The 14477-nt window shown below is 45.6% G+C and overlaps 1 protein-coding gene across 3 annotated transcripts in view; it reads left to right on the plus strand.

Annotated features, from left to right (window-relative positions):
* The window catches only part of TGFBR2 (transforming growth factor beta receptor 2), a 68041-nt gene extending 64377 nt beyond the window's left edge, over positions 1-3664 (plus strand). For all 3 annotated transcript variants that reach the window (XM_039525934.1, XM_039525933.1, XM_039525935.1), the window contains one exon: positions 2414-3664. In XM_039525934.1, coding sequence (XP_039381868.1) covers positions 2414-2593 — 180 coding nt within the window. In that variant the 3' untranslated portion in view covers positions 2594-3664. The remainder of the gene's footprint in view (positions 1-2413) is intronic.
* Positions 3665-14477: the final 10813 nt, after the last annotated feature.

A 14477-nucleotide genomic window follows, 5' to 3' on the forward strand; every position in this document is an offset into this window, starting at 1 on the left:
TGGCACTGTGCAGACAAGGCCTGAGTGAAACTGTCTGAAAACCAGGCAAGGCTGTGTAATTCTCAGTGTCTGCTCTGGCTGGTACAAAAGCAGACAACTCAGTCCTGAGCCTATTGATCACATCAGTGAAATAAATTGACAGCTGCTCACAGAAGAACACACTTGCCAGTCACTAACGAAGTAGGGCCAAATAAATGAGGGCAGGAACCAGCCTGATTGATTGTCTGAGAGAAACAGGAGCAGGGAAACACTCCAGTTGTGCTGCCAGCTCTACTAGATGAGCTACAGATGCCCCATAAGCCTTAGAGCAATTGCTGGAGAAGCCCCAGGACACTTTGCCCCTTGTCTGGCAACAGGTGAGTGCTGCTCACTAGCCGCTGCCCTGTGGAATCAGGTGGCAGGATAGTTGCTGCTCCCTAACTCCACCATTATGGAGAGATTGCGGTGCTTACCCAACAGGCCCCCTAGAACGGCACAGTCTCTGTACTTCAGGGGCTGGGCACAGTCTGGCCGGAAGTGAGGTTTAATCAAAAGGCTAATTTAGGGAAATTGACATATATAGAATATAAAATATATTATAATAATCCACAAAATCATCCCATTGTACGAATACTGTGTACAGATCACCTCAAAAATCTCTCTCAAAAAGAAAAATTCTAAAAAAAGCAAAAAAAGAAAAGAAAGATAAAATGATTTAGGGAGGGAGAGAGAGGGGTCCTATATGAAGAAAGATTAAAGAGGTGGAAAAGAAAAAGAAGAAGACTAAAGGGGAGATGGGTATATAGAGGAAAGTGAAGATGTGTGAGATTGAAAGGAAAAGAAAGAAAAGTTATTTTATATATATAATACAAGAACTAGGGGTCACCAAATGAAATTAATAGGCAGCAGGTTTAAAAAAAAAAAAAAAAAGTTCTTCTTTCTTGCACACGCAGCAACTTGTGGAACTCCTTACCAGGAGAGGGGAGGAAGCTGTGGACTAATAACAATGTTAAAAGGGGAGGACTAAAATTCATGGTGAAGTCCATAAAATGGCTATTAGCCAGGATGGGTATGGTATGTGTGTCTGTCCCTAGCCTCTGTTGAGGATGGGGATGGATGGATGGCAGAGAGAGATTGATCATTCATTGCCTGTTAGGTTCACTCCCTCAGGGGCACCTGGCATTGGCCACTGTCGGTAGACAGATACTGGTCTAGATGGACCTTTGGTCTGACCCGGTACGGCCTTTCTTATGTTCTTATGACAGTACTGGATTTGATCTCACTGATACGGAGCTTTAATAAAAGGAAATTTGGTTCCCACCCTATAAATCCTCTCAACATTTCATGCAGCGCCACCAGAAATTCAGCAGGGCATCGACTTCAGTGGAGCTATCACAGTTTATCCCAGGTGGGGATCTACCCCAGAATTCTTTAGTACTCATTTTGAAATCAGTAGAAGTTGCTTTTACTGTAATGGCTCCTCCATATTCATTCTCTTCCTCTGCAGTTGTGGTTTGGTAATGAACCCATTATTCATAGTGATAACATTCTGGAATAGATTTACATATTGCAGTGTTTTCCCCCTTAATGAGACTTGTTGCACTATTGATTCCAAGTTAATGTTTAATATTTAATTTAATTTACTGCTTGTAATTTCAATGCCAGCAGAAAATGAATGTTATTTGTATACAGACAGTAACATTCTGCTATTAACATTGACATCAGTCAACATCACCAATTAGGGAAATTATATAATTAATATGGTATTGTGAAGTGTGTTTTTTTCAATAAAAAGTTTAATATAAATCCTGCTTAATGGCCTTTAGTGTCAGAAAGCAAAACACACAATTTCCTGGCAAATCTCTCTTGTTTATAAAGATATTGCTAAGACACAGCTGTTTTTATTTCCAGTAAACATGTGCAGCAGCACTGCAATTACAGCCAAATACCTGTGAGTAATGTGTCTGCAAGATCAGGGCTTATGTTTCTACATAGATCCAAGAAACCATAAGGACCTGAACTGGGGCCTGATACTTAGTTTTTCTCCAGATTTCACTTGGATTTCCCATTACCCTCTTCATGATCAGCTGACCAGTAATAGTGAGGGTATCATGTACCATATCACGCTTCTAAAACACACTGCTGGATTCTGCAGTAATGGTCCACTGTATTTTATACTACAGTACTCTGCAGTAATAGTCCAAAACCTGCAGTAACTCTGCTGTAATCTGCTGTAAATAGTGCAGTATTTTTGTATCGAGTTCTCACTACACTTCACATCAGATGGAGACCAATTCTGTAAACATGTATGTACGTCAGTAACTTTGCTCACCCAAGAAGTCGCACAAAGTTACTCACACACAAGTGCTTGCATTGCCCGAGACCTAACTATCCTGTAGAGGAATTCATTGCTGTGTTTCTGTGCCCATTGCAGGGTATCCAGACGGTGTGTGAGACTCTTATTGAGTGTTGGGATCACGACCCCGAAGCCCGGCTCACTGCGCAGTGCGTGGCTGAGCGTTTCAATGAGCTTGAGCACCAGGACAGACTCTCAGGAAGAAGTTGTTCAGAGGAGAAAATCCCAGAAGACTGCACTGTGACCACCACCAAGTAGCAACCAGCTCAGGCTTGCGTAAAGGAGGGAAGTTGCTCCTGAACTCATGCAGCTTGGAAAAAGAAGAGGTCCCAATCGATGCCTGGACTTGCTTCCTGAAGTACTGAGGATCTTGCCACTCCTTTTAAGTGGTGTCTCCAGAGAAGGACAAGAATTTGTGGGAACCAAAAATAGGGAGTTGGTGTCATACCGTGGCTGCCTTAGATCTTGTCATGGCTAAGCTGTGTTAGCACTTCCTCAGGAAACAAGATTTGACAATAGCCAATAATATTTGCACTTTATTAATGCCTGTATAGAACTACAGAATAGCTATTCTTATATATACAGCCATACTCTGGAAAGAGTAAAATGTGCTTCCAGGAAACTACCAGTACCTAAGAGAACCCTGCCCATTAAGGAAACAGAGGGAGAGGTCTCTCATAATACCAGCAACGGCGTGCTAGGCACCTAACCAAATGCATAGGAACAATAGGCAATAGAAAGGTGGCTTTCAAATCACATACTTGTACATATCCTGCTGTTGCCTTGCTGCTCTGTATTTTAGAGAGCTTGTTCACAGCAGACAGACAGATTTGGCCTCAGAGTCTGTTTCAGTTATGCAGTAACTATGCAATCATTTCTGCAGCTGGTTTCAAAAGTTTTGGTATGTATTGTTCAGTGGGTCACCAGCGCACTCAGATGCTTAACTATGTTCCTCGAAATATTCCAAAAAAGAGGGGTTGTGTTTGACTCTTAACATGTGTCTCCATACAAAGTCATTCTCCCTTATATGTTTATTGCTTTGAATTTACACTTCATGCTAGCAGGCTGCAAAATATCAGAGGAACATGCTTCCTTCGCCCGACCCTAGGAAACCAGGCAAGGCCGATAATAAGGCAGCTGTTTTGCATTTGCTGTACATTCTGATGAAAGGCAGTACTTCTTTTTACTCTTCATATAGTGATATAAAAACAAACTCTTTTATACACAGCATGTCTAATTTCTTGACACACAAGAAAAGCTATAGGGAAGTCAGACCAAAGGTCCATCTAGCCCAGTATTCTGTCTTCCAGCAGTGCCCCAGAGGGAATGAACAGACCAGGTAATCCATTTCCCATTCCCAGCTTCTTGCAAACAGGCTAGGGCCACCATCCATCCCTGCCTATCCTGGCTAATAGCCATTGATGGACCTATCCTCTATGAACTTCTCCGGTTCTTTTTTCAGTTTTTCTTAGTTCAGACTCTGTTTCATGCCTTATTTGCAAAAGCCAGGAAAGAACATCGGTGTCCTCCATTTCTGAATTCCCATGCAGATCTGGGTGCAGTGGGAACACTCTCTAACATAAGATTGTCACATACTGCACATACACAGTGGTTAGAGCTGCTCCCAGCTATGCAGTATAGCTAGCAAAAAATGTGCATTCCAAAATTCATCCATCAGACATTACTTACATTCTTTTCGCCCTCCAAGAGGTTTAGATTTGAAGTTGGCCTCATATTGGACTTTAAAGTAAAGCTATCAGCAGTCAGTATTTCCTACAAGTTTTGTCTTCAGGTGTCTTCTGTGACTTGTGCTCATCTCACAGAGGAATAAAATGTGCCATTGAAATTAACAAAACAATTCTCCATTAATAAATATATATAGAGAGAAGTGTGTCCAGTGCAATTATAAAAGCCTTTGTCAGACATTGATATTTTTCTAGGAGACTGCTTTATAAATCAATAGGAAACATGTTTATTCACATAAAGTTAAGATTTATGATGAAAATATTTTATTTAAAATGTTTTTGTATCTGCTTTTATAATAAACTATATAGAGATATTTAAAGAGTGGTGCAGAAAGTCAACAACTAAAACTGGATTCAGAAAATACTATGCCGGATTTTATAGGGGGACTATTTTAGCTTGAATGGTGGCACTACAGGCAAAAGGAATACAGCTTAGCTGCTTTGTGCTGCAAACATCAATAACATTGTTACTATAAATGCCACCTGGTAGGTTGATGTGTCATCCATGCAGAGCTATGGCCCATTGACCTCTAGTGGTGGGTTTGGAGAATGCACTCCAGTAACTGCCTGGAGAGGAAAAGCAAGCCATTTTCACTAAGTGGATAGTAGCATAAAATTGTGTCATGGCCTGTTTTTCCTGCCAAGGAATAACATCCAGTAGTCCCTGACACTACTGACATTTTTACTCCTACATGTAAAGGGAATTTTTTATTCTTCTAAGGAGTATTTCACCTGTCCATCATGTATGAAATAGGAATGTGGATATATACTCTTCCTTATCAAATGTTTCATGCACTTATTTTCATTGTAAACAGTGTTTGTTTTGTATAAATCAAATGTTAGAGCAAATAAAACTAGAGACCTTTTTTCACTGGGATTTTCTTATCCGGACAAATTTTCCAGAATGAGTAAGTGACCTGGCTGGGGAAAGACGTTTCCTCACAGAAAGCAATCCTCACTCTGCTGCGATCATTCCTAGTCAGCCCTTCTCTCCAGGTGCCTGAGAGTGAAGCTCAGAGCACAGCTGCTTTGTTGGCCTCATGGCTACTCCCAACAAATCCAGGCTATAGTCATGGTCTCTTGCTGGGGGGGTGGGGAAGCCTATGGAAATTTTAAACCTGCCCCACAGCTGCTAACCCCTCCACACAACTGCGGCCAATGTGGGAGGGATCAACCCAGTTTCAAACTGCTGGCTGAAGCCTATGTCCAAACAAGGCCTTAATTAGAACAGTCACATTTTGGTCTGATAGTGCAGTAACCCAGAAAGACATGAGCCTGAGCACCAGGTTAGCTGTGCCATTGCACCTACTGGTCAGACCTCTGAGCCTGCCGGTCCCAGCTGGGAATGATGCCCCTTGTGTGGAAGACAGACCTAGTACCCGGTACCTTTGCAGGGAAAACCCCAAGGAACATTCAGCTCTAAAGCACTATGCTTTTAGTATGTGCCAATTAACCCACACCCACTTGTGTTATCCTAAACATTGGCATCAATACTCTTCTGCTAGTAACCTTAATTAGCCAGGCAATCATAGTTTAAGGCCAAAATACAAAGCATGCAGAATTCACCTGTAGAGGTCAAAGCAGGTTCCTTTGGTTTGCTGGTGAGGAATATAGAGTTGTAAACTAGATTGTAAAAAATTGCTGAGCATAGTTATCTGTGTTACTGGCTTGCACAGTACCTAGCACTGGGGGGGTCTTTTAGGGCTCCTCTGGCTAGTAGAAAACAAGTAGGAAATAATAATGCATGACCCAGCTAGGGTGACCAGATGACCGATTTTTATAGGAGCAGTCCTGATTTTTGAGTGTTTTTCTTATATAGACTCCTATTACCCCCCACCCCCTGTCCCGGTTTTACACACTTGCTGTCTGGTCACCCTAGGCCCAGAGGGCGTGGCTGAGCTGTACTCACTGCAGCTCAGGAGGCAGGCTGGGAAGGTGGCATTAAGGCCTGGGAGAGAGCTGGCGCCTAACACAACTTTGAGCTGCCTGCTCCTGGACCCAGCGGTTTGTTCCAGCATCACGGCTGACCAGGCAAAGGAGGTCCTGGCCCCACACCTCTTTTTGACCTTTCAGTTGTGATAAAACACTGCATATTGAAGAATAATTAAGGCTGCTTCCCTGGCAGGTGCCACTAGAGCACAAGTACTGTACTAATGGTTCTACATTGGTCATAAAGGCACTTGCCCTTGTTCATGACCTGTTTCTAGCCCCTTTGGGCAAATGTTTATGGAAGCGAGTTTCATTAGCATGATGGCTAAGCGGGGGGAGGGGGGGGGAGGAAGACGTGCTTAAGGCCCTGCTCAACTGTTGAGAACTGGAGCTTTCCCACAGCACTCAACAGAACTGCTCACGCATGTCAGAAGTGACTGAGGCAAGGCTGGGTGTGGTCCATCACAGGCTCCAGCCCAGAAAGCACACGCCCCCCCCTCCTGTATCACAAATACATTTGAGAAAAACTGGCAACATGTAACTACGTACAACTGGCCACAGAACTGGTTGTGTTGCGACCATGAATTCTGTCACAAATTAGTTTGTAATCAACGTTAAACTAGTCTAGTATGCGCCCTGCCTGAGCTTTCTTTGCTGCTTGCAGTAAGCAAGTTTGCATAATGGGGAAGCCTATGGTAGTAATTCTCAATTGTAAGGCTGGCCAGGGGTGTTACTGGACCCAACCCTCGCTAGGAGGAGGAGTATCTGGAGAGCAGCAACTGCACTCTGCGTGCACCCCCTGCACAGCCCTGCTGACACTTGCAGAATTAAGGGTTTAGGCTGAAAGCAGCAGCGCTGCTCTGAGATGTCAGCAGCCATAGATTGTTGTTTGAGTGCCACATATAGCAGGGATGAATTTGACCGACTATCACCCCTGAAGTCAAGGGGGTTAAAGCAGGTATGAATCCAGCCTTTTGTTAGCTAGAGCTTTTCCTGATGAGCAGTGCCACCCGTATTTATTTTGCGGTATCTGTTTGTCACTGGAAGACGCTGATATTTAATGGTGTAGTGGATAATACGCCCCAGAATTGGTAATTAATATAGGTTAGGATGGTTCACCATATAACTGAATACAAAAAGTTAAATGAGCAAACAAAATTCCCCCAAAATTGCCAGTTCGATCAAAGCACTGCACGCAACCCCCAAGCAATGTCATTTCATCCTGATTGACACTGGCTGGCAAGTCACTCAGTTACTTAACAATATAATTCATACTATAAAGTATATGCCAGCAGAATCCCAAATATTTGCACGTTGTTCACAGTACTCACCAAGGTTTGTGGCTCCATCAGGAAAGTAGGTAATTAGGATTGCTAGAGGAGTCATTCCCATTATAAAATTAATCCATTTCAATTATGAATGTGATAAGCCACTATCAGGGAGCACATAAGGAAAGGAATTGAAACAAAGATGGGCGCAGCCACCTGACCCACTCTCTCTACAAGCATTCAGCTGTAAAATTAATTGCCCACTTTTCCTGCGGCCAATATGATTAATTTCTCTCATAAGAACAAATAATATGAACTAATACAGAAGTGCAGATTAGCACAGCTCTTATACCAATCAGGAACTAGTAAAAATTGTCAACCACCCTTCCCCCGATAAAACAAATAAAAAGCAAAAACCTCCTGTAAAAAAACACAATATTTCATACACAGATTTCAGTTCCAACTACTGTATATGGAATATAGTAAATATAAGGCCACAGTAAATAACAGTATTCTTTACTCCAGTTCAGCACTCGTGGCTACATGGTTCTGCCTAAAAATTGGTTAGTTAGCTATATTAAAACCTCTGCCAGAACATGTCTCATAAAATCTAGTAGGCTAACAAATGACACCACAGAGACAAAACTGCAAAAAATTGCTCCGTCTTTGGGCCAGCTTTGAGCCCCTTTTCCCTTCATTCCCCAAGTCCCACCTCTGTGGCTTTCTGACGGTGGCTCAATGCCTGGAGCACCCGCCTACTGAAAATGTGCTCTGCCCTCAGGAATAGGAGAGCAAACGCAAAGGAGGCGTTAAGAACCTGTACCATCTGGAAGAGAGGGAGAGGCAGCAGCCAGTCCTGAAATGGCCACTTTAAAGCTCCAGTTCTTGCTGCCTGCCAGATTTAAAAGACCACTTCCCAGAAAGGCATGCTGAGAAAAAGAGTTCCTCTCAGCGGGCAAGGCTTAGAGAGCAGGTAGTTACAAAGGCAGGTGTTGGCTTAGGGCATTGCTACACTTGCAGATGTAGAGTGTTGTAAGTTAAAACCATCTTTGGAGAGTGCAGTAGGGAAAGAGCTGCAGTGTCCACACTGACAGATTCAAGTGCTGTGGCGTGGCTACATTAGCAGCTCTTGCAACGCCACAGAGAGCAGTGCATTGTGGTAGCTAGCCCAGCATGCAAGTGGCTCCAATGTGTTTTTCAAATGGGGGTGGGGTGGACTGTGACAGGGAGTGTTTTGTGTGTCTGTGGGGAGAGAGAGAGTGGGGTGTTTTTTTTGGGGGGGTGGGGGGCTGAGAGCATGTCAGCATGCTATCTTGTAAGTTCAGACAGCAGCAGAACCCCCATCTCCCCACCTCTCTCTCACACACACTCACAGCAGCAACATTCCACAGTAAGGGCTGCTTTGTCCTGGAGCAGATAAGCAGCCAGCTGTCAGAAATGGAACTTTGAAAGGGCATATCGGCATGGCTGCAGCCGATTCCAAAACAATGGCAAGAGTGGCCACTTGATTTAAGGGGATTATGGGACGTTTCTGGAGGCTGATCGCAGTGCAGTAACAAAACACCTCGTTCACACTGACGCTGGGGCATTTCAGCGAGGTGCAGCAAGCGTTATGCTTCTCATGGAGGTGGATTACCAGGAGCGCTCCAGCTGCAGAGTCCAGGCACTCTAAGTGCCTTGCCAGTGTGGCCGGGTCATGAGTTAGGGGGCCTGTGGCTGCTTTAATGCCCTCTTTAGTGTAGCCAAGCCCTTTGTTTTGTGTACCGCTGCTAATTCATCCCCACTCCCTGTTTGGGAAGTCGTCACTCTCTCTTCTTTCAAATTCCTCCTAAGAAAGTGTTTCTTCTCAAGCCACCCTGAGGCAATTCATTAATTCACCAAAACACAGAGTGTAACTTTAACAGAACTATGGAGCTGTGTACTAGTGTGTGAACTGAGTGCTCATTGGCGCTTACTGCTGAGAGCCTCTGGACCTTCCAGGCAACACTCTCAGGGTATGGCTACACTGGCGATTTGCAGCGCTGGAAAGCCTCCACCAGCACTGCAATTAGTAAGTGGCCACACCTGCACGGCACTTCCAGCGCTGCAACTCCCTGGCTGCAGCGCTGGCCGTACCCCTCACTCAGCATGGGAAATAAGGATTCCAGCGCTGGGTAAGGATTCCAGCGCTGGTGCTGCAGCGCTGGTCATCAAGTGTGGCCACACACCAGCGCTGTGATTGGCCTCCAGGGTATAAGGATGTATCCCAGAATGCCTGTTCAGCCACTCTGCTCATCAGGTCAGACTCTACTGCCCTGGCCTCAGGTGACCCGCCCTTTAAATGCCCTGGGAATTTTAAAAATCCCCTGCCTGTTTGCTCAGCCAGGTGTGGAGTGCAATCAGTGAATCTTTACAGGTGACCGTGCCTCCACGTGGCAAACGAGCCCCAGCATGGAGCAATGGCGAGCTGATGGACCTCATCAGTGTTTGGGGGGAGGAATCTGTGCAGGCACAGCTGCGCTCTAGCCGTAAGAATTATGATACCTTTGCCCAGGTATCAAGAGCCATGCTGGAAAGGGGCCATGAGCGTGACGCGCTGCAGTGCAGGGTTAAAGTCGAGCTGCGGAGTGCCTATTGCAAAGCACGCGAGGGGAACCGCAGATCCGGCGCTGCCCCCACGACCTGCCGGTTTTACAAGGAGCTGGATGCGATTTATGGGGGTGACCCCTCTGTAAATCCAAGGACCACGATGGACAGTTCAGAGCCGGTAGGGGAGGGGGAGGGGGAGGCAGACAGTGAGGCTACTGTGGTGGGGGAAGACACCCCGGAGTCCAAGGAGGCATGCAGTCAGGAGCTCTTCTCAAGCCAGGAGGAAGCTAGCTAGTCGCAGCCCCTGGGACTTGGTGCAGAAGAATCACAGGAGCAGGTCCCAGGTAAGCAGCTTTTATTGCAATGCAAAGGTTTTGGGAGGGGGTGGGTATGGCTGCATGCATGCATGCCTAGACGTGGAATATCCCATTGATGTGGTCTATCACGTCGCGGTAATCTGCCTCTGTAATCTCTTCAAAAGTTTCTGCAAGAGCATAGGCAATTCGTGTGACCAAGTTTAAAGGGACAGCCAGTGTGGTCCCTGTCCCAGTCAGGCTAACGCGTCCGCGCCACTGTTCCAGGAGGGGCGGGGGAACCATGGCTGCACACAGGCAAGCTGCATAGGGGCCAGGGCGGAATCCGCATTGTTGTAGGAGACCCTCCCTTGCTTCTTTGGTAACCCGCAGCAGGGAGATATCTTCAAGTATTAACTCCTGTGGGAAATGGAGGGAGTGTTTCAGTGCAGGTCTCCCAACTGCTGCTTGCTTCCTGCCTTTAACAAAGCCCAAAAACAGGCAGTGTACCCATGAAGCAAAAAGCACCCTGCCCAGGCAAACCGCGGCAGGAACCCCAGGGTTAATTCCTGAGGGACATGGAGGGAGTGTTTCCCAGCATGTCTCCCAGGTTTTATTGACTACTACCCTTACCATTTCTGGGAGGCTGTGAATTCTCTAGCTGTGTTTGAAATGTCTGAGGACTGCTACAGTGTGAGACTTGAAACTAACTTCAGATTATACACAATGGAAGCTCTCTTAAAATGTATCATTTGCTGTATTTTTATAGTGACCTTGACTAGTCCTGGTCCGGTCTTATCAGTGACTGAAAGAAAGCTTCAGAACCTGAGAAGGAAGCCTAACAAAAGCAAGGAAGATTTGGTGAAGGCAGTTATGAACCAGTGTGCAACAGAGAATAAAACTGCGCAGGAATGGAGAGAAAAGATGCAGCACTGGAAGGAAACAGAAAGCAGGAGAAAGGCGTTGACGCTGAAGAAAACCACGAGGCAGCTTATAAACCTCATTGCGCGCCAAACAGACTGTATGCAGTCACTGGTAGCAATGCAGGCAGAGCACTACCGTGCCAAACCCCCACCCTCCCAAACCTCTTTCCCCTATGCACCAATGTCAGCTCCAAGTCCCGTTCCCCAGCATCCAGGTTCTTACCTACACCATCACCAGCTGCCCCCGACACCTGTACGGTCACCTATGAGCCCAGAGAACTACGACCCTTACCCTCTGCACTCAACCCCCATCACCATGCAACAGTACAATCCTGAGGTGCACAGCACTCCTGGCAGTACATATGCAAAACTATGAATGTACAGTTCAACAACCAACCCCCCTGCCCGTTTACTTCCTTTTTTTTAAATAAATGATTTCTTTGATTATGAAACAGTTTTTATTATTGCATAAAGTGAAAGATAACAAACCCCAAGGAAAACACAGGTAACAAACAGCAAGGAAAACACAGGCACTTAAAAGCACTGTAACCAGTGCACGTCACTCCTGGTCAAGGCAAAAAACATTACTGTTGGCTTTTAGCCTCAAATTCCTCCCTCAAGGCATCCCTAATCCTTGTTGCCCTGTGGTGGGCGTCTCTAGTAGCCCTGCTGTCTGGCTGTGCAAATTCAGCTTCCAGGACTTGCACCTCGTTGGTCCATGCCTGGCTGAATGTTTCACCCTTCCCTTCACAAATATTATGGAGGGTACAGCACGCGGATATAACCGCAGGGATGCTGCTTTCCCCCAAGTCTAGCTTCCCATAAAGCGCCCGCCAGCGCCCCTTTAAACGGCCGAAAGCACACTCCACAGTCATTCGGCATCGGCTCAGCCTGTAGTTGAAACGGTCCTGGCTCCTGTCCAGCTTCCCTGTATAGGGTTTCATGAGCCAAGGCATTAATGGGTAAGCGGGGTCCCCAAGGATCACAATGGGCATTTCAACGTCCCCTACTGTGATCTTTCGGTCTGGGAAAAATGTCCCTTCCTGCATCTTCCTGAACAGGCCACTGTTCCGAAAGATGCGTGCATCATGCACTTTTCCAGGCCAGCCTGTGTAAATGTCAATGAAACACCCACGGTGATCCACAAGCGCCTGGAGAACCATAGAGAAATACCCCTTGCGATTAATGTACTCGTAGGCTAGGTGGGGTGGTGCCAGAATAGGAATATGCGTGCCATCTATTGCCCCTCCACAGTTAGGGAAACCCATTTCTGCAAAGCCATCCACAATGTCCTGCACGTTCCCCACAGTCACGGTTCTCCTTAGCAGGATGCGATTAATGGCCCTGCAAACTTGCATCAACACGATTCCAATGGTCGACTTTCCCACTCCAAACTGGTTCCCGACCGACCGGTAGCTGTCTGGAGTTGCCAGCTTCCAGATTGCAATAGCCACCTGCTTTTCCACCGTCAGGGCAGCTCTCAATCTTGTGTCCTTGCGCCGCAGGGTGGGGGCGAGCTCAGCACACAGTCCCATGAAAGTGGCTTTTCTCATACGAAAGTTCTGCAGCCACTGCTCGTCATCCCAGACTTCCATGACAATGTGATCCCACCACTCACTGCTTGTTTCACGAGCCCAAAAGCGGCGTTCCACAGTGCTGAGCATTTCCGTTACCGCCACAAGCAATTTCATGTCACCCACATTAGGCAAATCCATATAATCATCGGACTCTTCACTGTCACTTTGGAGCTGAAGGAATAGCTCAACTGCCAAACGTGATGTGCTGGCGACAGTCATCAGCAAATTCCTCAGCAGCTCAGGCTCCATTTCACACTCACAATGGCAAGAAACGTGGACGGCGAAACTGTGACTGCTGGGAAGTGAAGCGATGCACCACGGGGCGTTGGAACAGGAAGCGGAATGACCCACACACTTCCTTCCCCTTCCCACAATACTCAGTGCCAAAATGGCGCCAAAACGGGACGAGGTGCTCTGTGGGATAGCTGCCCACAATGCACCTCTCAGTACAGCGCTGCAAATGTGGCCACACTGCAGCGCTGGCCCTGCACAGCTGGACGACCAGCGCTGCAAACTACCAGCGCTGCAACTCGCCAGTGTAGCCATACCCTCGCTCTTTGCCACTCTCACTTATGGTACTGCAGAAAATTACGGCCTGATGTTTGCAAACCTTTACCCTTGGTGGGCCTGACTGTAGCTGCACTAAATACACAGTAGTAAATATACTGTATTAGTCCAGTTATAAACCTGTTGGAATATCTAGAGTTTAATTTGGGGATGCAAAGGGCATTTATTTAACTAAAATTCCCAAAAGAGCAGCTGTTGCCACTTGAGGGGGGTATCTGGCCACCCTGACCAGTGGCTGGGGGAAGCACCTGGGAACCAACTCTCTTTGAAGGAAGCTAAATAGCTGTAATCATAATGGCTAATGTAACAAACTAAACTACTGAATCAGTTTTGATGGCGGTAAAGATGAAATTACCTCCCTTTGCTGAGGAGTAGCCAGCAGCCATCATCCAATGCTGTTCTGGAATATTTGCATTTTCACCCACTGCGGGATCTATATGGATACAGGAGTCCTCCCACAGAGAGCCTTGTAGGATCAAAGCATAGGGAAAAAACACTGTTAAATGTGGGGAGGGATGCAAAGGGAATTTCCAATTTAAAAAAAGAAAAAAAAAAGCCAATTTTTAATGAAAAAATATTTGAAAAATTTCAACCAACTCAAGTTACAGGGTTTCCGTTAAAGGCTTTAACATCTTTATTGGCATTATCCTTTTTCCAAGACCACATTTTCAATAATATTTTATGATCAGGTCCCAGTTACCAAGATCACATTTTCTTTGAATGCTTTAAAACGAGCTTTATGTTGAGCTATGTGTAAAACATTGCCATAGTGCAAAGGGAAATTATTCCTTTCAAAGGGCTCATCCAGAGTAAACAGACAGACCGTTATATTTTTTGTCAGGGTGAATAAATATTTTACATATGTGAGTTTGATTGGCTACAGTACTTATCAGTTCACACCTCCATTGTGATGGTTCACACCACCATTCAAATGGTGCTTTATAAAAAAGTCACATAACACACAACAATTCATTAATGAACATTACATCAAATGGAGGTTTAACCGTCACCCTGAAATTATTTCCATTCACGGGTCTGTCACAAAACCTTTCACATTCTTTTTATTATACCTCTTGCTGTGCACATTTCCTTGTTTTGTTTTGCTTTTCAGTGTAATTTCTGGTTGATTATTGTGTAGTTACAGAATTAGCGTAATAACATCTAATTGTATATCTGAAGCAAAAACATATAATTGTGTAGGGTTAGATTCAATTTAAAGAAGAAAGAAAAAAAACAACCCTGCACCACGATCTCTCATGCACAGTGCATTTA

This window comes from Mauremys reevesii, linkage group 2, assembly GCF_016161935.1.
Source record: "Mauremys reevesii isolate NIE-2019 linkage group 2, ASM1616193v1, whole genome shotgun sequence".
In the NCBI taxonomy this organism is placed as follows: domain Eukaryota; kingdom Metazoa; phylum Chordata; order Testudines; family Geoemydidae; genus Mauremys; species Mauremys reevesii.